The 24,614-nt window shown below is 40.8% G+C and overlaps 1 protein-coding gene across 1 annotated transcript; it reads left to right on the top strand.

The window, feature by feature from the left end:
* The first annotated feature begins 118 nt into the window (after nucleotides 1–118).
* Nucleotides 119–24,440, top strand: MBTPS1 (membrane bound transcription factor peptidase, site 1). Its single transcript, XM_014880818.2, has 23 exons — nucleotides 119–175; nucleotides 1,915–2,407; nucleotides 3,553–3,810; nucleotides 4,237–4,440; nucleotides 4,815–4,925; nucleotides 6,159–6,268; nucleotides 6,657–6,773; nucleotides 7,709–7,776; nucleotides 8,319–8,421; nucleotides 9,114–9,265; nucleotides 10,085–10,246; nucleotides 10,741–10,885; nucleotides 11,910–12,098; nucleotides 12,677–12,849; nucleotides 13,452–13,567; nucleotides 15,497–15,653; nucleotides 16,418–16,542; nucleotides 16,945–17,022; nucleotides 18,550–18,690; nucleotides 21,091–21,222; nucleotides 21,716–21,842; nucleotides 22,502–22,632; nucleotides 23,638–24,440. Exons 2-23 carry the CDS (start codon nucleotides 2,221–2,223, stop codon nucleotides 23,832–23,834), a joined length of 3,183 nt encoding a protein of 1,060 aa, XP_014736304.1. The 5' UTR covers nucleotides 119–175; nucleotides 1,915–2,220; the 3' UTR covers nucleotides 23,835–24,440.
* The last annotated feature ends 174 nt before the right edge of the window (nucleotides 24,441–24,614 follow it).

Below are 24,614 nucleotides of genomic sequence, written 5' to 3'. Positions count from 1 at the left end.
GTGCGGGAGCCGTGCCGGCCCGGCGCTCTCCCTGCGGGCAGCGCGATCCTCGCACGGCCCTTCCCGGGGCCCGGCCCCGCCCGCGCATGCGCAGCGAGTCCCGCGGGGCTCTCGCGAGATCGCGGCAGTAAACAGCGCACAAGATGGCGGCGGGCCGGGCGGCGGCGGCGGCGCGGTGAGCACGGGGCGGACGGGACGGGCCGGGAGCGCCGCGGCTCCCTCAGAGTCTGGGGCGCGGGCGGGGCGGCGCTCGTTGCCGGGGCTGCGTCGCCCTCCGCCGCTGACTGTCACTTTGTCCCACCTGCCCGGGCCGGGAGCGGCGGCGCTGCCCCGCACGGTGCACGGCCGCGCGCGCTGCGGCTTTAGTCCGGCCGGGCCGGTACCGGGCCCGGGCTCGCTGGGCTCGCTCGTGGTGCTGGCAGAGCTCCCCGGACGGGCCGGTGCTGCTGCACTGCCGGCGATCCTTGCGGCGTGCCCAGTCCACGGGATACGGTGCCTTAGCTTCGGCAGAAGCGGAGAGTGAATCTAAGCGTAGCTCTTCTGGGACAGGGGCAAGTTGGCAAGTGGGAGTCCCGTCTATCCCCTCACGGTGTGGGTGTTAAACAGAATAAACCTGTGAGCATGTTGCTCCTTTCCTCTTAGTATCCATTGTACTTCGTTATCGTGCTTACATACAACCTGTTATGTTGCTCATTTATATGGTTGTTTTATTTTATTGCTATAGGGGTTATTAACCCCTATGCAGTGATAAGGCTCAGTCAAGGCCAGAAGCCAGTGCACTGTAACTATGTTGAGTTACGAATGAAGGGGAAACTATAATCACAAGCAGTGCCCAGTCTGTGGTGTTGTCAGTCAAATAAAAATAGAGGTAATTTCTGTCCATATTACAAGGAAATACTTTATAATGCTAAATAGAGCTAAATAAAAATGAAGCAAAAGCTGTCGCATTCAGACTTGAGTCATCTCTTGTGCTGTGAGGTCAGCCCATCAGTCTCCTGAATCATGTGAGTCCCCTAGTAAGGGGGGTCCTACTCTCCAGTCCTGGACACAGCTGCAATATACAGTTCTGTTCTGCTTCACCAGGTGCTGTGACAAACCAGACATAAATGTTTCTCTTTTCTTATCTTTTAATGGCCTTTTATGTCTCAGTTGCTGGTTGAGTGTTTGGAATTCAGACGACTACTAGCATTGAAATTTTATTTTAGTGTATTATGCACTTCAGAACATAAGGGGAAGGAGCTGTCCCTCCATGTGGAAAACACTTTCAACACCTTCCTTTAACTTCACATGCTGTAATCAGCTCTTATTTGTCGAGTGCCCATGTTTTTAGTAACACACACCCTAGGTCAAAAAATTTTTGAAAGACTTTTCATGCAGATTTTTAAGCACAGTTACTGCAGCTTTGTCCCTTGTGATATCTCTTGTCCTTACCTGGCTTCGGCATAGAGTTTGAATCTAATTCACCTTGTGTAAAATTAAGTTTTGTGCATTATTTCTATTTGCTATGTTTCTGATTTGGAAAAAAAAAGCATGCTTTTTAAAGTGTCCATGGACACTTTTATCACGTTAGTATTTTATTTTTCACTTTTTCCCTGCCAAGGGACTTGCATGTAGTTTTTAGCTCTTTGCTCCACTTGCATGAAGTGTGGTCGAGTTTGGTGGTCGTTGTTGCCTGTTCTCTTATCACATAAAATACCCAAGTGTTTCACATGTACTCTTGTCTGTACAAGGAAAAAACTTGAGTGTTGGTGAAAAATTGTAAATGAAATATGAGGCACTTTTTTTCACTATTATTTCTCAAACAAGACACAAAAAGTATCTTTTTTTTTTTTTTTGTGATTGTCAGACTATACAGTTGCACAGATTATTATTTTTAATGCATCTAATTATTTTCTGTATTGCCCTGCCTTATAGGTTGGCCTGCAATCAGCTTTGCTAATTCTTCTGGGGAGTTAACTTTGCCATCAGAAATGGAGTACAGGACTCAGCTGCCTCATCCTGAGTGACTGAATCATTTAATGCAAAATGGAGAAGAAGCGGAGAAAGAAATGAGCCTGATCACTAGGCTTCACCTGAAAAGACCATGAAATCTCTACTTATTTTGGATCCAGCTTTCAGAATATCCCATTGATCAGCACAGTGAAAGCAGCATTTACTGAAACAAAAATGAACTAGTTTATAAAGAAGAAAATTGTGATTTGAATATATGGAATTTTTGGAATGAAACCATTTTCTTCTATGACCATGAAGTTTGCAAACATCTGGCTTGTTCTGTTTGTTATTTTACTCTGTGGCAAAAAACACTTTGGTACCAGAGTGGTGAATTCCTCTCATGAGGCTCACATATGTCCTGGATGTTCTCGTCTTACTTTGAAAGTGGAGTTCACTTCGACGGTTGTGGAGCATGGTAATAAAGAGTTAAGCAGTAAAAAAAAAAAAAAAAAAAAAAAAAAAAAAAAAAAAAATCCATGTAATTTTCATGTGTATGTTACTGATTTGTGGTGTTTGTACAATTATAACACCCAGGGTTTCTGTAGAAGCACATCATCTGCTGAATTCTCTATATTCGAAAAGAGGAGTGCTTTTTCAAAGGTTTTTTGTTTAGCTGGAGACAGTGTTCCAACAGGAGAAGGGAGAGGGAAATCCAGAGGATTTTAAAAGTGAAAATGGAGTGTGAAGGCTCAGGTGTTGTGTTTAGTAGCCGTTTGTTTAGACCTGGCCAGTGGTATGCTTAAGGCTCTTTTATGAAATGTAACCACACAGATAGTCCTTGAAGGGGAGAGAAAAGCACGAAGTCTCTGGATTTGTTAAAGAAAAAGTTTGGATGAAGAAAGAAAGGAAAAGTTTGCAGAAGAAGGGAGCAGATGAAAGACAGAGTGAGGCAGATGCTGCTGCTGGAATGGCAGAGGAAAGCAGTAGGACACCTTGACCCTGCATCCACGTGTTACTTCAGGAAGCTGCAGGATTCCTGCAGTGAAGCTGTGCTGGGCCTGGGTGCTTGCAGGAGGGTGGCAGAAGTGACATTCCTGTGCACAGCTGGCCACAGCCTTAACGCAGTGAATGTGGTGTGAGCTGGGGCTGAGCCTGCTGACAAATCACTGGTGCAGATCAAGGACTGGACTGTGGAGTGTGACTTTGTTTTCTGAGCTTGTCATAGCTGGTGTCAATAATTTGCACTAAAGCTCAGTAGCAAATGTAGAATCTTTAGACCATACCTGTCAAGAAACACACTGAATTGGCATATCAGTTTGTAACAAATCTGTTTCCTCACGCCTGCTCCTCTCAGGTCATTTTGCCTTGCCCTGATATTTATAATTCTACCTTCCTTTCAAAGGCTTTTGTCATATTTCTTATGTTTTCTGATGCAACGCCCCCCACCCATTTACTTAGTGAAGAAATAAATTGCAGGCTTGTAAAAGCAATAAAAAAGGGCCTCAGATATTCCTGATTATTTTTTCTGTGTAAAGAAAAGAAAAATTTAGACTTTGCAGTGTGAATTCATGCATAAGCTGCTTAAACACCAGTTCTGATAAAGTTATGCTCTTGTTCCAGAGTACATTGTGGCTTTTAATGGATACTTCACAGCTAAAGCTCGAAGTAAATTCATTTCAAGTGCACTAAAAAATAGTGATATCGAGAACTGGAGGATTGTACCTCGCAACAACCCGGCCAGTGACTATCCCAGCGATTTTGAAGTTGTTCAGATCAACGAGAAGCAGAGGGATGGAGTCCTCACATTGGAAGATCATCCAAACATCAAGCGTGTGACACCTCAGAGAAAGGTCTTTCGGTCACTCAAGTATTCAGAGTGTAAGTTGTTTTCTGTGTGGCTGCATGGGATCTGCTTTGGAAAAGTGTTCTTAGCCTTATTTCAGACCATGAGATTAGCATTACACAAATGAGAAGTGCCCTGCGTTTTTTCTTTAATTAACAGAAATGTATTCTTTTAGTTATAAAATTATGAGGGTCTTGTAATACGTTTGCTGAAGCATGCTACATTTCCATCTACAACATAGAAACATTTCTTTTGCAGCACTTGGTTACCTGAGAGTAGGGACCTCTGCACCCATAGTAGATAAACCAGCAGCTTTTGCTGATTCTGATTTGAGAAAATCGATACTTAATAATCTAAAACTTTTGTTGTAAGAGTATGATGTCTTAAGTTCGCATGAGAATCAATTCTATTATGGTTTTCCTCATGCTGTTTTTAATTTTCTTCATCCTAATTCCACATAGCCGATCCAATGCTGCACTGCAATGAGACCAGGTGGACTCAGAAGTGGCAGTCATCTCGCCCCTTGAGGAGAGCAAGTCTTTCTTTGGGGTCTGGCTTCTGGCACGCCACAGGCCGACACTCGAGCAGGCGCTTGCTGAGAGCCATCCCTCGCCAGGTTGCCCAGACCTTGCAGGCAGATGTCCTCTGGCAGATGGGTTACACAGGTATGCTTTTGCTTGCTGCCTGAGAACAATAACCTTCTTGGAAAAACAAGTGAAGTGTAAGGAGAGGCTAATTGACTCGTGTGTGTTAACCTCTCTCTGGCTGCCAGGTTGCAAAGATTGAGAAATAATCTGGTTTGGAATGCTTTGTATATTTATGGAGTGTTTGTTTATATATGTATACTTTACTTAAGTGAAGTTGGTCACATTTATGATCTTAGATTGAATTTCTGAGTTGGAATATGAGTTTATTTATCATCTATGACTGACTTGGATTGTAAATTGCTTACTACATTAAACAAAAGCTCTTTTTTAATTTGATAGAATAGATTTGCTATGGAGCTGAATCAGAAAAAGCAATGGATTTCTCTTAATAGGTGCTGGTGTGAGAGTAGCAGTGTTTGACACTGGTCTGAGTGAGAAACATCCACATTTCAAAAATGTAAAGGAGAGAACAAACTGGACTAATGAGAGAACCTTGGATGATGGTGAGTTACTGTGCACTTTCCAACTGTTCCTGACATGTGTGTTTTGTGTTTGCTGCTGTGCTGCTAACCTCTGTTAAAACTGTGTATCTTGATATTTAAAGCTTAATTTTGCAGTGTCCCAAGCACTTAGTGCTCATACCAAATTCAGCAGGGAATATTGAGGTTCCAAGAAGGTGGTGCATGAGTTTCCTTGGAGTCATGTGTGGTACTTCATCATAGCTGTTGAAAAATGTCAGGGCAAAAAGTTACTGTGCACCTGTGAATACGTTGCCAGAGAAGGTGGCAGTTAGAGAAAACCCAACAAAGGTGTTTTCTTTCCTACTCCTTTTCATGATGCTATTTCACAGTAGTACATATTTCTATACTGATAAGGGACAACATTTTCCTTCCTTACTTTGCAGTCCTAAACTGATCAGAGTTTTGGCACTTTTCTGTAAAGTTTTTCTATTCTGTATAACTGAACCTTTTATTTTCTGCACTATGTTCATGTTCCTTTTTTGTATGTTGACCCTGACTTGCCCTGACCATGTACTTTCACAGATTATTAACTTCATACAGTTTGGGTCAGTGAGTCAGCTGGCCATTGAATCTCCCTAGAGTTCAAGATAGATGCTTGTATTGCTCAGTCTTGTGTGCACCTCCATAGTTTTGTTTACATAGTAATTACTTTACTTTGCAGCACTTGCTTTTGGGTAGCTCTTTCTGTAAGTTCTGTACCCAGAGGGTTGCTAGACAGATTTGGAGTACAAACATAAAATGTGAGCAATCCAATAAAGCAAAAGCTAAAGTATTTTTTGAGGAGAGTAGAAAAAAGTCTTTTCTTGTATCATTGCTCATGCTTAACAAAATTTGGTTATTGCAGACTCAGGATAAAAATCCTTTATGAAAACTGCATTAAAATACATTAAGTATGAAATGACCTGTATTTTCCAAAATACTGGTTTTTGTCATGATTTCATTGGTAGCAATCAGGAGTGGATAGACTGGAGAATGAATCACCCAAGTTTTGTCAGTGGCTGTCTGGCTACAGCGTGCTGCAAATACTGTCTCCACTGAACCTGGTAGCAAATTATGGTTCAGAAAGACCAGGACTGAACCCAGCACTTGTGTTTTGTTGTAAAGTCTGTTAAATTTATGGGATTTTTGCTATAGGTGATGTTCAGCGGTAAAAATCCTTGGCAATGAAATTGTTGTCTTCTAATGTCTTACTTTGTTTCCTTCTCATGCTGATAGGTTTAGGCCATGGGACTTTTGTAGCAGGTGTGATAGCCAGCATGAGGGAATGCCAGGGATTTGCTCCAAATGCTGAACTGCACATTTTCAGAGTGTTCACCAATAATCAGGTAGGTATTTTACATGTGTTTCAATTCTGGCCTTTCCAGATTAATACTGTAATAATCCTTTTCATTGGATTATTGCATGCACTCATAAATTCTTTGAATATTCAATGAATGGACATTGCTAAGTGGAAAGGTTACAGCTTTCTATTTATAAGAGACTTAATACAAGACTTCTGTCAGTTTCCAAATCTGGTATATTTTTCAGAAATAGTCTATGGAAGTCTTACATGTATAATGGAGCAGTCACTCATGTACTGAGAGCTAGAAATTTAAGACCATTGTCACTTCTTGTGTTTTATTTTGGTGTTGTTTTTCCTCTCTGTCTAAAGTCTATTGTCATGAAATCACTGGGTGTTTTTAATGGTAACTTTTTCCCCTCTTTCTTACATAGGTCTCATATACATCTTGGTTTCTGGATGCTTTTAATTATGCAATTTTAAAGAAGATAGATGTACTGAATCTAAGTATTGGTGGGCCAGACTTCATGGATCATCCGTTTGTTGACAAAGTTAGTATGAGGAAACAAAGTGGGCATAATGTTTGTGTCTCTCACACAAATGCTGGACTTGCAGAGCTACTTATTTGTGTCTGGTCCTGCTGACAGTTTCTGTGTTTCATTTGTGTGATAGAAATTTTGTACAGTGTACAGGCTTTTAGAAATACATATAAGGAATGGGTTAAAAAAACCCAAGCACAACCCAGATGTTCACAGAGTTATGGAAAATTTCCTTTAACAGAATGCTTGATGATCTGCTAGAAAATTACTCCCAAGCAGACAACTAAAAGGACCTTTAATAGGAAACACTTAACTGAAATCCACTCTTGGGGTTTTTTTAAAATCTCTGCATAGTTAATTTATTTAATGGAAAAAAATGTGTATGACATGGCTTTAGTGAATTCAAGAGCAAATAGGTAAAAAGTACAGGTAGTTGATTCAGCTGTGTGCCAAGAGATTTGGTTCAGGTTAAGATGGAATTAGGGTTTTGTCTTTGTAAATGTCATAGTTCCCTGAATTTTTGGCCTGGCCTTCAAAAGCATTAAGTGAATTAATTTACTTTTCTACTAAAGGATATAGTCGTTCTTTGTAAAGGCCAGTTAAGGGTATTTGAAGCATATAAATTCTTCCTTGTTTTTTTTATGATAACCTGCATTGAAATTTAGTTTGACAGTGACTTCACTGTACTCCCCAGATCACTACTGGAGGGGATTCATAATAACTCCTTGACTTTGTCATCTGCAGTGCTTCGTTACAGACAGGACTTTTTCCTATGGTATAAGTCAGCAGTGTTGCTGTCAAGGCTGAGTTATTGCTTTAATCACCTTAAGAAAGTTCAGAGCTTAATACTGGATACACAGTGAGATGTATCTTGTAAGGCTCAAAAAGCAGTTAGAAAAGTGTCATTTTTGGTGGCAGAGTCTTACTGTAAACATTGTTTTTTGTAGGTCTGGGAGCTGACTGCCAACAATGTCATCATGGTCTCCGCTATTGGCAACGACGGCCCTTTATATGGGTGAGTGTCAGCAACCGCTTCAGAGAAAACCAACTGGGTGGTTATGTGGGTTTGGAAGTAGTTGTGCTTGGTCAGGAAGTTTTCTCTCCTTTTTTTTCTCTAATCTTAGGAGGTGACTCAAGTTAAACTCTTTTCCCTGTCCTTGTTACTTGCATTTTGTGAAGTACTTAACTAAATGTTTTTCTTTGAAAGAGTGGAAAGTCAGCAAAAGAAGAATGGCAGTGCTTCCAGCTGACATTTCCCTGTTAGTGTGAGCAGACAGCTTTGGGTACTGATCTTGGACTTAAGGAATATAGAAGGGATCAACCCAGAACAATGTGTGGTGTAAAATAAATGTCTAAAAATAGATTTTGTTTTGTCTTCAAGGTACATAGTTTTATAGTTACTGAATTAGTAACTGCGTGATAAGTTGCTGTCACCTGTGAAGTATGTGACAAAAATCTGATGTCAGCACTTCTGTTACCAGCATAAACTTATGACTTTATCTTGTTTTTTTGGGTATTGTTTTAATTTTTTTATTCCTGTCTCCCAATTTATTCTAGGACTCTCAATAATCCTGCTGACCAGATGGATGTGATTGGAGTAGGTGGCATTGACTTTGAAGATAATATAGCTCGCTTTTCATCTAGGGGAATGACCACTTGGGTAAGATATTTTCATGGTGGCCGCTCAGATTTGCAGCCTTGGGAGGGCAACCTTTTCTGAATGGGCAATTTTGTGTACATGTGTGTCGGAGAAAAGATTTAATCGGAGATCAAAACAGTTAGCAATTGTAAGTCTTTAAGCAAGAAGCTTAATATTCTTTTCAGGGTTTCTCATTGTTAGTCCTGACTACTATTGACGTTTTTGATGACTTTATAAAACATCCACTTCCTTTTGATTGATGATGAAGCCTTGTCTATGTGGCAAAATCTACAAACCTCTCTACTCTTGTCCTTTTGTTGAGAAATCCTGGGATTTCCAGGTGCTACATGTGAAATTGCACTTGCTTGCCTGTGGAGCTGAGGTGGTGCTTGCTGCACACATATCAGATGAGCTTGCACAGCAATCTTGATCAAGAGGACTGTCACATGTTTCTGTTTGTGCAGCCAGTAGCAGTGTGGTTCTCATTTTGTCAGTGGTTTCCTGCTTAGCAGAAATGCTAATCAGCAGTAACCTTGAAAAGCTGGGAACTTGTCCTAAACAGCTTGAGTCCTTTGGCTTAGTTGCTATTCTGTTATGCTGAACCTTAGGTGATTTGGTTGCTAATTTTACTTCTGAATGACCTGCAGTTAATTTAAATGCTCAAATGAAGCTATTTTACATTAGGGCAATAATCCATTTGTTTTCTTCCACAGGAGCTGCCTGGAGGTTATGGCAGAGTGAAGCCTGATATTGTTACTTATGGCTCTGGAGTGAGAGGGTCTGGTATGAAAGGTGGATGCCGCTCCCTCTCTGGGACAAGTGTGGCATCTCCTGTGGTGGCAGGTGCTGTCACTCTCTTAGTGAGGTAAGTCTTAAATAAGAATCTCTAGAAAGATATCAATCAGGAGAGTCTTAAAATTCTCTGTAAAGGAATCCATCAAATAAAACTAAATTTTAGATGTAGGAAAACACACTTGGAGAATAATCACTCTTCTGCTTGAGACATCTTATCTGGCTATCTCTGTATTTCATGAAAAAAACTGAGAACTGTTTTGAATAATAGTTAGGTCTTTGAGAATGTAGTTAGGGTGAACAGTACTGTGAGACAATTTTGTCATATTTTTTAATCATTTGGAATTGCTGCACTTCTGTCAACTGTCATAAAAGAGCAGCTGGTGCAAAGTAGGCACCTTTAGTAGGTAGTTAACTATGTACTTGTAAATTTTATAGGATACAAAATTTTATGGCCATTATCCTGTTGCATAACTCAGTTGTTGCACACTGAAGAATTTGGAAGTGGGAACTGTAAGTCTCTATCCTGTGTTTGTCATACCTACTCCATGAGACAAACCTTTATTTGAGATACATGCAAAAAAATCAAAATCACCATCATATTTCCTAAAAAAAATGGTGCATTTTAGTTTGAACAGCAGAGGTATTTTTCCCCCCTTGGAAGAGAGGTATTTTATTTAGCATATAAAGATACTGCCCTGATTGTAATGACTGCTGGGCCTGGAGCACATTGTAAGGAGATAAATTCATGTATTATTAGTTTTTAAGAGAAATATATCAGAAACTTGTCCCTCCTCTACATTTGTATCATGGGAAATCAAGCAATAATAGACAAATATGAAGAGAGAATGTTAGAGCAGGCTGATTTTGCAGTCTGTTTTTTCTGTTTCAGCACAGTTCAGAAGCGTGAAATGGTGAATCCAGCCAGTATGAAGCAGGCCCTTATTGCCTCAGCACGGAGACTTCCTGGAGTCAACATGTTTGAACAAGGACATGGCAAATTGGATCTTCTAAGAGCTTATCAGATCCTCAACAGCTATAAACCACAGGCCAGGTTAATTTTAATCCTTAATTAATCAATGGTACAATAGAATTTGCTCTTTTGTTGAGGAAAGCAGGTGGTGCCTGTGTAGCTCAGTTGAGCAATCTGTGCTTGTGCAACAGTGAGGACTTGACCAGATCTTGCGTAATCTCAAGCCTGAATTTTGACCAGAGGATGGATGAAAAGTCACACAGCAATGCAAGGGATGATCTTTTCTCTTATAGCCTTAGACGTTATGAGTAATGTAAGAACACAGTGGACAAGCTCTTAAATTTTAACTTTTGAGAATAAGGACCTTCTCCCTGTACTGAGATATTTCCTTTTTGTGTGTCAAAACCTTAAAAAAAAGGAAGATTTTGGGGCGTATTTGGGAAATGAGGTGAGAGCTTGAACTATGAGTGGCATGGTTTATCTGAAACTTTTTTGTAGTTATGTGTAGTGGCACGTTCTTCTGTTTATTGTTCATGTTTTCCTCTTTATATTTTCCCTCCTCTGTCCTGCTGTAGTTTGAGTCCAAGCTATATTGACTTGACCGAATGTCCCTACATGTGGCCCTATTGTTCTCAGCCCATATATTATGGAGGGATGCCAACTATTGTAAATGTTACTATCCTTAATGGCATGGGAGTCACTGGGAGAATTGTAGACAAGGTAAGTATTAACATTGTTCCAAATTCTGACTGGTACTGTTGCTATAACCGTCCCAGAAAATGCTACTTTAGTGTAGATCAAACTTCACTGCTGGGAGCAAGAGATACAAAATGTTTGATTAAAGGGTGCACCCAGATTGGAGGCTTTGTCAACAGGAGCTGTCTGCAAGTTTTCGAGCAATGCATTGGTTTCAGGGCGTGTAACATTTTATCTTTGCAGTTGGAATTAAGATGTATTTAGAGATTTCTTTGTGTTCTCTAATAGCATTTAAAATCTTCTGAACGGACCTTCTTAATGTGTTTGTGTTTTCATCCTGGAGCATAAATGATCTCAGTAAAGAGTCCTGATGCTAAATTAAGCCTTTTCCATGGGTCAGAGCGACCTGAATGTATCAGCTTAACCAGGCTCTGCTGTCAGATTTGTTCTTTCACACCAGTGATGTTGAGCGTGTTGGTTGGCGAGGGAGGCTTTTAATTAAGTTGAAATGTAGAATAGATTTGCGAATTGATGCAAGTTTAAAAAGACACCTGTCCTGTAACTCCAGCCAATGTAAATGAGCCTAATTTCAACATTTTAGTGTGGCTCCTGAGGTCTGTTTTAGATTCAAACTTACATTAAAGGGCATTGAAGCTCTTATCCAAGGTTATTAGCTCATGGTAATACACACAGCTGATGTAGTTGGCCTGTGTCTATTCCACTATTAGCTCGCCTTGTTATCAAAGGGGAATCTTGTGTTCTCACCAATAAATTTTTGCACGTGATCTCAGAATGTTAAAGCAGTTTTACTTGGGCAGCTTCTCACAGTCCTGCCTCTCAAAAGCGTCTGGTCTGGGTCATTGAGGCTGTCACGTTGAATCACTTGACACAACACCAAACTTTTGGGCTTGGAGGGCATTTTTAAATTTGATATAATCTTCAGAAGACCTAATATTTGTTACTTCATGCAGAGGAAAAGGGCAGTGTGTGCAGAAAGTAGTGATTGCAAGTACTGTGTTACCAGTGTTCTGTATTCTTCATTTCACAGCCAGACTGGCAGCCCTATCTCCCCCAGAATGGGGATAACATCGAAGTGGCTTTCTCCTATTCCCCAGTCTTGTGGCCCTGGTCTGGATACTTGGCAATTTCCATCTCTGTAGCAAAGAAAGCAGCATCTTGGGAAGGCATTGCTCAGGGTCATGTTATGATCACAGTATCATCCCCTGCAGAAAATGAAGTAAGTTCTGTGCATTTTGGATTTTCTGGGTGAAGAGTTATCAAAACTGCTTTCTGATATACAAAACAAATACCTTGGTTTTAAGGGTTTGCTCTCTGTCATTTGAAGCATAAGTTAAATTTGGGTCAGGAAATTAAAGAGTACAAATAATATTCTTTATAATTGAGAGCAAATTGCATATAATTTAGAATCAGCAAACCTCTCTTTGGGACCACCATCATAATTTCATTTGTTTATTGTGGGTTTTAAGTAATGTATTTTGAAAAAGCTTGCCTAAATGTTTCTTCTAGAACCATGCTTAATTGTTCCAGAGAAACTTTTAAGATTTTGAGCAATTGAACCATATCACAGTTGTAACATATGTTAAGTATTTTACATTCTGAGCATAATTATAAACTGTTGAGTGCAGAAAAAATTACTGCTGCAATTTAGGGCAAAAGTAATCTCTTGGTCTCTGGAGCTTGTACTGGTGACAAAAAGTAGATTTGGTACCTCCAGTTTTTTAGTCTTTTACAATCCATGGTTAACTGATTCCTGTGGGGAGAAAGGATTTCACTGTAGTTTGTTCTGTCCTTTAGTCTAAGAATGGTGCAGAGCAGACTTCAACGGTGAAGCTTCCAATAAAAGTGAAGATTATTCCTACTCCACCTCGCAGTAAGCGAGTCCTTTGGGATCAGTATCATAACCTCCGTTATCCACCAGGATACTTCCCCAGGGATAATTTGAGGATGAAGAATGATCCATTAGATTGGTATTTATCTCAGGTTCTATTAAATCAGTATTTCTTGATTGTGTTAATGATATGATATATCTTTACTGAACAGTTCTGGCCTTTTTTGGAGGGACATGGGATTGTCTTTTGTAAGAAATCCATGAAAAGCACTTGGACTCTATGCTTTTGGTGCAGGATTGTTTTTTGAGCTCTATGGTTTTATTCACATGAAATGAAAAGCTTTTAAAATGCTCATTTAAGATACTGAGATTTTAGATTGGCTTTTTTCTTCTGGCCTAATTTCTCACAGGAAGTTAAAGGGGACACTTTATTAACTGCTTCAGCATTCATTTATCAAACAAACTTGACAATTTAAAAGATGAGACCTCTAGTCTCTTAAGGGAGACTGTCTTCAGAGCTGGGAAAAACCTTGCTGACCTTTCGTAGATGGAGCAGGGAAGCATCCATAGGAAAAATCGTGCAACAGTATCTCAGGATTAATTGGGTCAGTCACCAGGACACAAGCTTTTGGAAAGCTTCTTGGAGTATGCAAGTGGACAGGATTTCAGAAAATCAAAAAGGTGGAAATCAGATTTCTACATGCCAGATCTAAATGTCTTCAACACTCTTCTCTTTCTAAGGAATGGTGACCATATCCACACAAACTTCAGGGATATGTACCAGCACCTCAGGAGCATGGGATACTTTGTTGAGGTTCTTGGTTCCCCATTTACATGTTTTGATGCAAGTCAGTATGGTAAGCATGAGTTAATTGCCTTGTTTTCCATACTGTTAACTTTTTCCTGAAATGACCTTTTGTTGGAAGTTTTGAGGGTACAAATAAAAATTCTGGTGGTAGTAGAAAAATATTTTGACTTCGGGAATATTTATTATTTACGTGCTGATATTTAGTTGTGTGGAGTATTGCTAGAGAAGCTTACTTGGGAGTTTAGTAGAATTAGTGCAGTTCTCTGTCCTTACCATGAAAAAAAGAGAGGGAAAGACAGCCTCTGAGTGGGTTAAAAGCCCTACAGTATCCAGTCCCACAAAGGCAGAATTGTATTTGCCAGAAGATTTTGGCACAGTCAGAATGAAGCATGACCTGTTTAACAGGCTAAAATCAAAGGTGTCCATCCTGGTTCTTTTTTGTGTTTAGTGATCTTTGATTAGATAAGAGAGTGGGTAAAGTGTTCATCCAACCATATGCAATAGCAAAGCAGTATGTGGTTTGTGTCTGTGTTCATCAGGAAGGAAATTGGATAGGTTGGCCAGGGAGGGGACAGAGCAAGTTGTTTGTGCTCTTTTCTGCTCCCATATGCCCCTTGTTTAACCATGGCATGCTCCAAAAACCCTCTTATGTTTTGGGTTGGGATGTTTTTCAGTGCACTGTAAGGTGAGGGTGCATTCTCCTGAGTTTGCCAGTTCTGGAACTGTTGCCAGTAGTAATCTTTTGTTTATCTTGATTCTTCAGTGAATATCTCACCACTGCTTCTAGAGTTCAGTGGATGTACACATGGATATGTAAATGTTAGCACTTAAAAAGTAGCAAAACAGTATTTCTTCTGAGATCACTAGTTGTATAATTGATAGAGAGCAGCATTAGGGGACTTCTCTCTCCTCTGATTCACCACTGTGTTGTGCCTCGTTTGATTGTAGTTTGTTGGGCTTCCAGAATTTACTGAGGAAGAAAGCGAGGAGGATAAAACTCAATGATCTGTGGTCCATCTGCCATTTGTCCCTAGCTTGTATTGTTTTCACACTTGGTGAGGATGCACTCTGCCCCATTTCTACAGGATCTTTATCAGAAGGCTTTCTGAATGCAGACTGCCTGGTCTTGTGGAATTGGTGTGGTTGCAAGGAACTGTGAGACATAGGGCTCACAGTGCTTTATCAGGTTGCTCAGGGTATCATCCTGTCAAGATTTGTGTTGTCTCTCAGATGGAAATTTCACCACCTCACTGGACAATCAGAAAGGGAAGAAGAAAAAGGGCTTGGTATTTAGAAGCAGTCTAAAAGCTTAAGCATGTTTTCAGGGAATAAAAGTGTATTTTTCTGATGTGGTTTCTTTTTGGTGATGCATGGGAGGTTGTGCTTGCTTGTTAACAGGAGTGGGAGAGGGTTATGTGAAAGTGGCAGTGGCACTTTAGTCAAGCCTACCAGAATGCAGCTGTAGTTTCCAAGGGTGACTCAAACCACGTTTCAGAGTAATTGCTGTCTACCCGGCTGCCAATCTGCAGTAGTGAGGGGAGTACTGTTAGAGCTGGAGCAGTGTAAAACCTCCTGACCAGACTACATCTGCATTAGCACTCTGCTTTGGATCAGTGGTGAATCCCCTCATTGTCCAGCCGTGCCACAGTTTGGCTCAATTTTTGGAACATTTGGGTGACACCAAACTGCAAAACACACACCTGACACATGTGGGCATTCAGTTCTTGAGGCCACACAAGCAGGAGTCATACATAACACCCTAAAAAACTTCCTGTGCTGCCAAACTAATTCTGGGATACATTTGTCTTATATTTACCATCCTGAAATATGGCTTCATTAGGTGAGCTGCCAGAGCAGGGTACATGGACCAGATAATGGGAAAATGTACACTTGTGTTGACTTCTGTGTGGGATGTGTGAATAGTGGTAACATCACAGTGACCAGCCTGGAGAACTCCTATTTCTGCTTTTACACACAGGGACTTTACTGATGGTGGACAGTGAGGAAGAGTATTTCCCTGAAGAGATCACCAAGTTGAGGAGGGATGTTGATAATGGACTCTCACTGATAGTCTTTAGTGACTGGTACAACACATCTGTGATGAGAAAAGTCAAGTTTTATGATGAAAACACAAGGTACTGACTTATTTCCAAATGCTTTGGGAAATAAAATGCCATAGAATTGAACATATTACCCTAAAAATCCCAAATTTGATGCACTGTACTTCAGCACTTGAATGTTACCTGTAAGAAGGTGCTACCTTAAGTAGCAGAACTGACCTTAGGCTACAGCTTAAGGAGCATAGCTACCCATTTTATCATGATTGTGGAGGCCTCTTTGGTACTGTGTTCTACTTTTAATGCCAAGAAAAACATTTACAATGAAAAGAAATAAGAAATTGGAGACGAGACCAACATATAAAAATGGACATATTTTTACTTTAGGGGAGCAGAATAGAAAGAAAATGTGCATTGCAAGAGTATCACCAGGTCATGTACCCATTACTGAAATTATTGCATGTTTATATTGTATATAAAGAAAAAACACATGACATTTGCTTCATTATAAAAATGAGAAGCAAGGTACATGATTGTTACTTTTACCTTAGACAAACAAAGAGCATAAGACTGAATTTCTTTCTAGTAAATTGAAAATTTTAATGCAGCTGAATTGTACTGAGAACTTTACATCAGTATTATTTAACTTTAACTGAAAAACAGTGTTGTCAGAGACAGCTGCTCAGATACCTGTGGAGTTAAAGAAGGCTTTAAGATGCAGTTCATTATTTAATTGGCTTTGGAAAAGTCTGTATGCAGGAAGTCATGTGACTCTCTGTTATCCAAACTCTAGGAGTATATTCTGTATACTAATAAAGAGTGTTACACTGTAATTTTTACAGGCAGTGGTGGATGCCTGATACTGGAGGTGCTAATATACCAGCTCTCAATGACCTGCTTTCTGTCTGGAATATGGCCTTTAGTGATGGGCTGTATGAAGGAGATTTTACCATGGCAAGTCATGAAAGTGAGTACTGGAGTCCATTGCCTACACAGGCTATAGTGGGGTGCTTGGAAAATGGTTTTCTGCAAGTTTGAGGTTGAGCAAGTCAAGGCAACCGCTCAAATTCAGTGAAAAGAGTCTCGTAAATGATTTCTTAAATTATTTCTTCCTTTGTAGACTTTTTCATGGTATTTGATTTAGCTTTTCTGTTTAAAAGAGCTCCTAAATTGAAAGATATGGAAAGTGTGTAAAGGTGCATCTGTGAAAGCTGTGCTTAGCAATGCTTTCTCTGCAATTTTGACACATTGGTCAAAATGTGAAAATACAGTGCAGTGTTCCTGGGAATGTTTTCTCCTGGGCTTGTTGGGTAGGGAAGGGAGTGAGTTTCATTTTTGGTCTAAACAGCAGTTTTATGGTGTCTTCCAGTGAATTATGCATCGGGGTGCAGTATTGCAAAGTTCCCAGAAGATGGCATCGTCATTGCACAGACTTTCAAGGATCAAGGTACGAGCTTCCAGGTCCTTTTTTCCGTGTTTTGAGTAGAACTTTGGGGTCAGTGCACAAGCCAAGTTGCAAAGTCTAAAGGTCTATAAACACCAAATGTGAAACCACATTGACAGGGTAGGTATTCTTACATTTTCTCATTTTGCCTAGAGCATGTAGGTGATGCCTAATAGGCAGCTGCAGTGTTACTCTGTATACAATTATTAAATAATACAATATCCAAGTGTTATTATATGCAGCCCTGTATAGTGGTTGCTGTATGGAAGCACATCTGCATGTACGTGTGTCTCTGGAAGGGGAGGAATTGTGTTGTAATTGTGTTACTTGTTCACTTTTCTCATGAATTTCAAATGCTGCTGAAATATATTCCCTGATCATTGCCATATTTAGCATGACTGTTGTGGTAGCTGTGGTGATCTAAGGATATAAATAAGGAAAATTTCAGTAGACAAAATGTCACCAGCGAAACTCTCTTAAGGGAAAATTTTATGCATACAGGACGCCTGTGGTCTCAGACTTGAGTGCTCTGTTCTCTATGAATTTCCATTCTCTTTTATCATAATATCTTTTCATTTGTGAGGAAATAATTCAGAATTATAATGGCAGGAGGCAGTTTAAAAACTAAACCTTGTATTTGATGAGCTTTTAGGAAGTGCTGTGCAGGAGCAAATGACCAGCACTCTTAGGGTGTTGCAGGTCAGGTTTGTGCAGATGGGTGTGAAAGCAGGAGCACATTCAGTGCTTCTGATACAACTCAGCAACTGCCAGAGAAGATCAGTGAGTTCACTGTATTTTTGACTTAGGCTGTGCAGCAGAGGTGATTACCTAGTGAGACATTTTCTGGAACAGTAGAGCTCATCTGTGTGAGCCTTTTGGAGGAAAGCCAGTATCCCTTTATGCCGATGATTTATGTATTTCCTTATGCGAGAGACAGAAAGACAGTGTCAGTTTGACAAGTAGCATTCTGGACCTGCTTTTCCTGTTGAATCCTTTTCACTGCAATTCCTGAGGCAGAAGAGCTCTCTGGTTTGCTCCTGCTGTCTAAACAGTGTCTCAAGTAAAGGGGGTAAATTTAAAATACGAGTATGAAATTTGTCTTTTTTTTTTCTAATGGGTATAATTTTAGGAAGGAAAGGTAGGAAACCTTTAACCTAAAACCAGCTTTCTGTAGAATTCTGCAGAAAGATGGAAACAACATATAGAGCAGAACGTTTTGATTTTAAACCTTTTGCTGAAGATACTAGAATTTTTTTATTCAAGGTTGTTAAAGATTATCTGGATTGTGAGGTCTTTTCTTCTCCACCAAAGGAAAAAAAATTATTATCAGTAGGAAACTTTACAATCAGGATCTTGGAGCAGTTTTATTTTTATCATAAACATCATGGGAGTTTTGAAAATTTCTTACAAAAATGTGTGACATGGTGTGGGGCATTGTTGCATTTGTCAGCTGGAAACGTAGGCTGTGTTGTTTCATGGGTAAATTGATACTGATTGCAGGCTATGAAATTTATTTGTGCTTTGCTTTAGGTCTTGAAGTTTTAAAACAGGAGACCGCTATAATTGAAAACGTCCCTATTTTGGGGCTTTACCAAGTTCCTTCAGAAGGTGGTGGCAGAATAGTTCTGTACGGTGACTCCAACTGCCTGGATGACAGCCACCGGCAGAAAGGTGAGCCTGGCACGCAGGGACAGTCACAGTCCTGCAGGGACGGTCACTGTCCTGCACTGACAGCTGTCCTCTGGGGCTTTCACTGCCCCCACCAGAAGCAGATGGCTTTTAGGGACTCTAAATGTTCCTTACTGGGGATTAATCTCAGTTCTGCAGTGCTCTGCTGAAATGCTGTGAGGTGCATTGATAGCAAAAGAGCACCCCACGGTAAATAGCTCTCTGATAAATGGAGCTGTTTCCCACACACACTTGTTTTTTTAATGTTCCACAAGTCTGGGGGTCTGATTTTTGTGGTGGGCTGTTTTGCAAGGGGGTTTGGTTTGTGGGTGTTGTTTTTGGGTTTTTTTGGGGGGTGTTTTTGTTTACAGAAGGCAAAAAAACCACATTCGTGAACAGTTACACATTCTTAGCTGAAGTTGTGAAGAGGTCATTAGGAGATCCTTCCACTTTTTCCCTAATTACATCTATAGAACCTTTATATAGAACATCTGTATATCTTTTGAGTTTGCACCTCAGCCTACCTTATTCCCTTTGCAGTATTTCCTGTGAGGATTTTTGATAATACTCAGTTATTCAGTGTTTCAATTGTGCATTGCTATTTTCAGGTTATCTTATTTTGACACAAACCAGCTGGTGTAAACATCAGAAAGTGGGAACTTCCATTTGTTGTCAAAGCATTTGTTTGCAACTCTAGGTAGCAGTTGTGTGAGTTTTGTGTGTGTATGTTTTCTGTGGCTCCCAGAGAAGTCATGATCTCTGCCTACACACTCTGGCTTATTTTTAATATCTTTTTTCTAGCAGTTAGTCTGATCTGACTTTGCAAATTTTTAAGAGGTTGCTTAGGTTTCTCATGACATGTAAAGCACAAGCTGGTAGATCTGTGGCTTGAAGCGGGGAAGATAACCCAGTATGTGAAGTCTTTTTCTGCATTTCCACTGAACAGAACTGCATTTTCCTTTTGTGATGAAAAGTACATCTATCATTTTTTAAGCTTTTGTCCCTGACATTTTAAAATACTATGTTATGTAATCCATCCCTTGCCTAATTTATTTAAGTTTAAAGGAACTTGCTGCCTAAAGGAGCTCTCCATCTGTAGCTCATTTCTTTCTCTACCATACATTTTGGGGTTTTGTAGGTTTTCTCTGATTTTTCCTTATCTGCCTTTGGGTTGCTTCCTGTGAGTTGCCCTAACACCTGCACATTGGTGCCTTAGTGCTTGCTGCAGGTTATTGAAAGCACATAACAAAAGAGAAGATACATATCTTTAAATTAAGTAATACAAAATAATGTTCCGTGACCTCCCTAATGCTGTTAAATTCATTGTGACATCTGAAGCAAGAAAGAGTGGAATGCTTTAAAGAAATCCTTTAAAATTAGCTTTTAAAATGTGAACCAGCAGCTATGTCTCCTGCAGAGACATCGGCGGCTTTAACTGAGGAAAATTCCTAACATTTGTGAATATAAATCCTTAAAATCTGTTTGACCTCTTTGAAAAATCAAAGGTGAGGGTTTAAGGGACACTGGGATTACGAAGATTAACTCCCATTCCCAGCCGACTTCCTGGGGGTAGAAGTTCTGAGAAAAATGCTTTGCTGTGTGGTGGAAACAGCTGATAAGGCATTGTCCTACTCTTGCAAAGGGAAGCCTTAGAGTTGTGGTGTGAACTAGCTTGTTCATTAGGGGTGGCTCTGGATTAAGGTGGTAGTAATTCAGGAGAGAATCAAAGTGAGGGATCATGAGCTTTTGAAGTACAAAGGAAAACCATGATCGTGTGTATTGTGGTGTTGATTCCCAGCCTGGTCTGTACCACAGCTGCTGTAGGTTATGCTTGTACCTTCAGCTGGGGTGTAGCCAGAATGTTTCTCCTTTGTTTATTTATTTTTTTTAAGCTTGAGAAAGCAAATGAGTCATATCCTTGCACTATAAACACTACCTTGTTCTTACTTTTCTTTGCAAGGTATTCATTTTGTCCTTTCAAAAAAACAGTTGGTTCTCCATTTCCCTGTTAAGAAATATACCAGAAATTCAGAACTTTCTTTGCTTCCGCTGAAGAGCCTCATGGTTTTTGTCAGAACTTGGATAGCCTTGTGCAACCTGGATTTTCTGCATTCAAAGCCTGTTTTTTTGTGTTCTGCTTCCCAAAAGATCCTGGTTTGGTACACAAGGGATGATATTTTAAGACTGAACAGTTTAGCGTTGTGTTTGTGTGTTGCAGGGGAATGTAGGGTGTGTGTTGAAAGTTGCATCTCTCTGAAAGTGAGCCTAGAACTTCAGGAGAAAAGCAAAAGCCAGCAAAAGGGATTGTAATTCTAAATGTCATTAAAGCCTTCTTAGCAAAAAGATAAGCCATTTTAAATGTGGCATAATGCATATCCTGTTTTGGGGCTGTGAAATCCACAGATTGCTTTTGGCTCCTGGATTCCCTGCTGCAGTACACATCCTACGGGGTGATGCCGCCGAGCCTCAGCCATTCCGAGAACCGGCAGCGGCCGCCGTCGGGAGCCGGCTCCGCCCTCCCCGAGCGCATGGAAGGTGAGACACAGCCTGAGAGCCAAGCACAGCCCGCAGCTCAGGGACTGCCCGGCCGCCAAGGCTGGGACTGACCCCTTGAGCTGTGAGCTCTGCAATGTTCTGCTGTTTTACTGCAAGGCTGCACATTTTGCAGGGTTTTGTTGTGGTAATACAGTTGTGATTAGACTGAAGAAAACGTTCTTTTCATAGAGTAGGAATGTTCAGATGCCTGGCTCTGCAGAGGGGCATTCTAGTTACTAGCTGCAGAGCATTATAAAGCATTCAGTCTTATCCCACATGCTGCCAAGAAAAACTTGGATTAACTGCTGTGGTAGGTGCTGACTCTTACTGTTTTGTAAGGTGCTCTTGCATTAATTCTGATATTTAGCTATGAGTCCTCGTTACTGTAAACAGCTCCTGGGTTTACAGCAGCACTGTTTAGCACAGGGTCAGTGTTGGTAACTTTTATCTTGCCTGTCTTTGGGTAAGCCAGTGTCTCTGCTGTGAGTTGCAGGTAACCATTTGCATAGATACTCAAAGGTGCTCGAGGCTCATTTGGGAGACCCTAAACCCCGGTCCCTTCCTGCTTGTCCTCACCTGTCCTGGGCCAAACCACAGCCTTTGAATGAAACTGCCCCCAGGTTAGTATATGTCTTTCTTATACAAGTCTCACTTTTGAGTTCAGCTGAAAAATTACTTGTTCTATCTGCTTTTGAAAGGGGTAGCTGCAATGCCTTTCCCTAGAAAAATACCAGATTGTGAAGAGGAAATAATGATTAATGCCTCTTGAGTGAATAACTCTGACTCACCTAATAGCTACACTATGAAACTCGGGGATTTTAAAAATAACTTCACAAGTCACTGTTGTGATTGAGTGATTCCAGCTTCGAGTGAACAGTCTTGATGAAACTCATCATCATCGTGTGCCTTGGAAAGAGTTTTCTGAAACGTTTCCTTGGGCAGCTCCCCTAGTGCTGCTTTCTCTTGTGCCATTTGTCAGTCCCTTGAAGGAAAGGGCTCAGCACACCACCTTGCTTGTCTGCTGGTGGTTACTTTTGGAAGTCTATGTGCAAGAAAGAGACAGTTGCTAGTCTAGGTTGTGTCCCTGTGGTGTCTGCATTTAAATTTGTAGGCCTGCAAACTTCAGAACCTAAAGAATGGATTGGGTCATCTTTGGGTCCAAGGTAGTGAGTTATACATAGCTTGTATATGTACTGTCACTTCTTCTATATGTTCCTGTAAAATTCCTTACATTAATGAAGTAAGTGGGCAAACACCTCTGTCTTTGAATTTTCTCTAGCAACCTTTGGAAACATCAGAAATTACTGTCAATTGACCTTGATAAAGTGGCACTGCCCAGTTTTCGACAGAACCGACCCCAAGTGAGACCATTGTCCCCCGGAGAAAGTGGAGCATGGGACATTCCTGGCGGTAAATACTGAAAAGTTTGAAAGTTGCTGTTTTGGTTTTGATTTTTGCATAAGCTTTGAAAAAAACCCAAAACACAGCGCAGTCATTTGAGAGGCCACTGTTTATTTTCAGTTGTGAAAAACATGCATATAATAGTAGGGCTGTGTTATAAGAGGCTGTCTGATGAAGATTTGGTTTTGCATATGAATAGTCTATTCAATAGAAAGTGTGCAGGACATACTGGGAGGAAGATCTTAGTGGGTGCATTTTGTTAGTTGAGATTTGCTTGGATGCTATTCAGACTGATGGGTCAGCAGCAGCCCGCCCTCGGGAGCTGTGACCACATACCCACTACTAATTAAAATTCCTTCTGTGAGTGCACAAAAGCAGAGTCCAGAAGAGCTTGTCAGAATGGTGCCTTGGGCAAGCTGTTACACTAACAAGTGATGTCTAGCACTCAGAACAGCTTTCAGGTGGGCAGCTCTCTTGTACAAGCTTGGCACTGCAGGCCTAGCTGGAAGCAGCTGGAACACCTCATATGTGCTCTTTTCCCAGTCTGAGCTGCTAGGCCAGAGACACCTGTAAAATTAAGGGTTTGTTTTTCTAGCTCATCCTCACTGTATGCACAGTCTCTGGAGCAAGCAAGCATGAAATCACTTTCCTTGTTCCATCAGGATTTGAATTACAGCAATTACTTAGTAGTAAGATTATGGTCAAGTGTCTGCATCTCTCTTCTAACACAAAACAGAAGACTGTTGTTACAGGGGAAATCTGGGCTATGCTTTCATGTGCCCAAATAGGTCAAGGTGGAAATGCTGTTGCTTTTCTGTAGTTAGCATCCCATCTGATTTTCACTAATCGGTCTGCAGCTGTTAATCTTCCTGTCTGAAATGTAATCTGATTAATGGCTGCCTGGGCTTTGAACAAGAGTTAGCGGCAGATCCTTTTGGTAGTGGCATTAGCACCACAAAGCCGTCGTGGCTCACGTGGTAACTGCTGCCTTCCAAACCTCTTTGCCTTTTCTAGGTATCATGCCGGGCCGGTACAACCAGGATGTGGGACAGACCATTCCTGTCTTTGCCTTTCTCGGTGCCATGGTGGTCCTGGCGTTCTTTGTGGTGCAGATCAACAAAGCCAAGAGCAGGCCAAAGAGACGGAAACCACGTGTGAAACGACCGCAGCTGATGCAGCAGGTTCACCCACCAAAGACACCTTCAGTGTGAGAGCTCTGCCTTGCCAAAGATGACCTCCTTGGACTGCTTGCTTTCCAGGGCGATGCATCGCTCCCAGTGGAGGTGCAGCGAATGTGCACCTGACATCATCTCACAGTCTTTGGTTTGTGGAGAGAAAAAAAGAACCTCAGTTGATCATCTGTACATAAAACTGCAGCTTTAAGCAGCTGAAGCCACCAAAGACTTGAATACTGTTTAAATGGCTGCTTAGTCACTACATATCCCAACAGGGGGAAAATGGACCTTTTTTTTAAGCTGACCAAACTAAAATTTATTTGTTTAGAGGCTATTTTCTATATTTATTGTTGGGGAGGGCGGGGGAAAAGTCACTTTAAGGACCTCTGCTAAGGAAAAACAAGTGCATTTTTTTGGATGGAATGCAATTTTCTAGAATGGTATTACGCTGAAGAGTATAACATGCACCATTAAAGGAGGAAGGGACTGAGAGAGACCAGTACAAATCAGTGAGGCATACTCCTGCAGTTTATTTTTATAAAGCCAACTACCATGATGTTTTGTAATTTTTGGTCACGATTTCACCGTTGTTGGTGAAGCAGATTTTTCAATAAATATGTTATCTATATGAAGCAAAGACAACATGCTAAGTGGCTCTTCTTTCCACTTTCAGTCAAAGAGAGTAAATTGTTGGATAGAGACGATTTTCATGGCACCTCTCTTCCCATCGTATCTTTGTCCTTAACAGCAGTATCCCAAGCTGCAGACTTTCCTTTGGAGCACTAACTGGGCAGTCATACAAACAGTGCTTGCTTT

The sequence above is a fragment of the Sturnus vulgaris genome, chromosome 12 (assembly GCF_052056855.1).
Source record: "Sturnus vulgaris isolate bStuVul1 chromosome 12, bStuVul1.hap1, whole genome shotgun sequence".
Lineage (NCBI taxonomy): Eukaryota > Metazoa > Chordata > Aves > Passeriformes > Sturnidae > Sturnus > Sturnus vulgaris.
This window is presented reverse-complemented; position numbering and strand designations above follow the sequence as displayed.

What these genes read in the sequence shown, in the direction of transcription:
- MBTPS1 (XM_014880818.2), top strand. Translation starts at nt 2,221, where the DNA reads ATGAAACCATTTTCTTCTATGACCATGAAGTTTGCAAACATCTGGCTT. An exon ending in AACGACGGCCCTTTATATGG is followed by an intron (nt 7,777 to 8,318) that starts GTGAGTGTCAGC and finishes AATTTATTCTAG; the next exon opens with GACTCTCAATAATCCTGCTG. An exon ending in AGCTATAAACCACAGGCCAG is followed by an intron (nt 10,247 to 10,740) that starts GTTAATTTTAAT and finishes GTCCTGCTGTAG; the next exon opens with TTTGAGTCCAAGCTATATTG.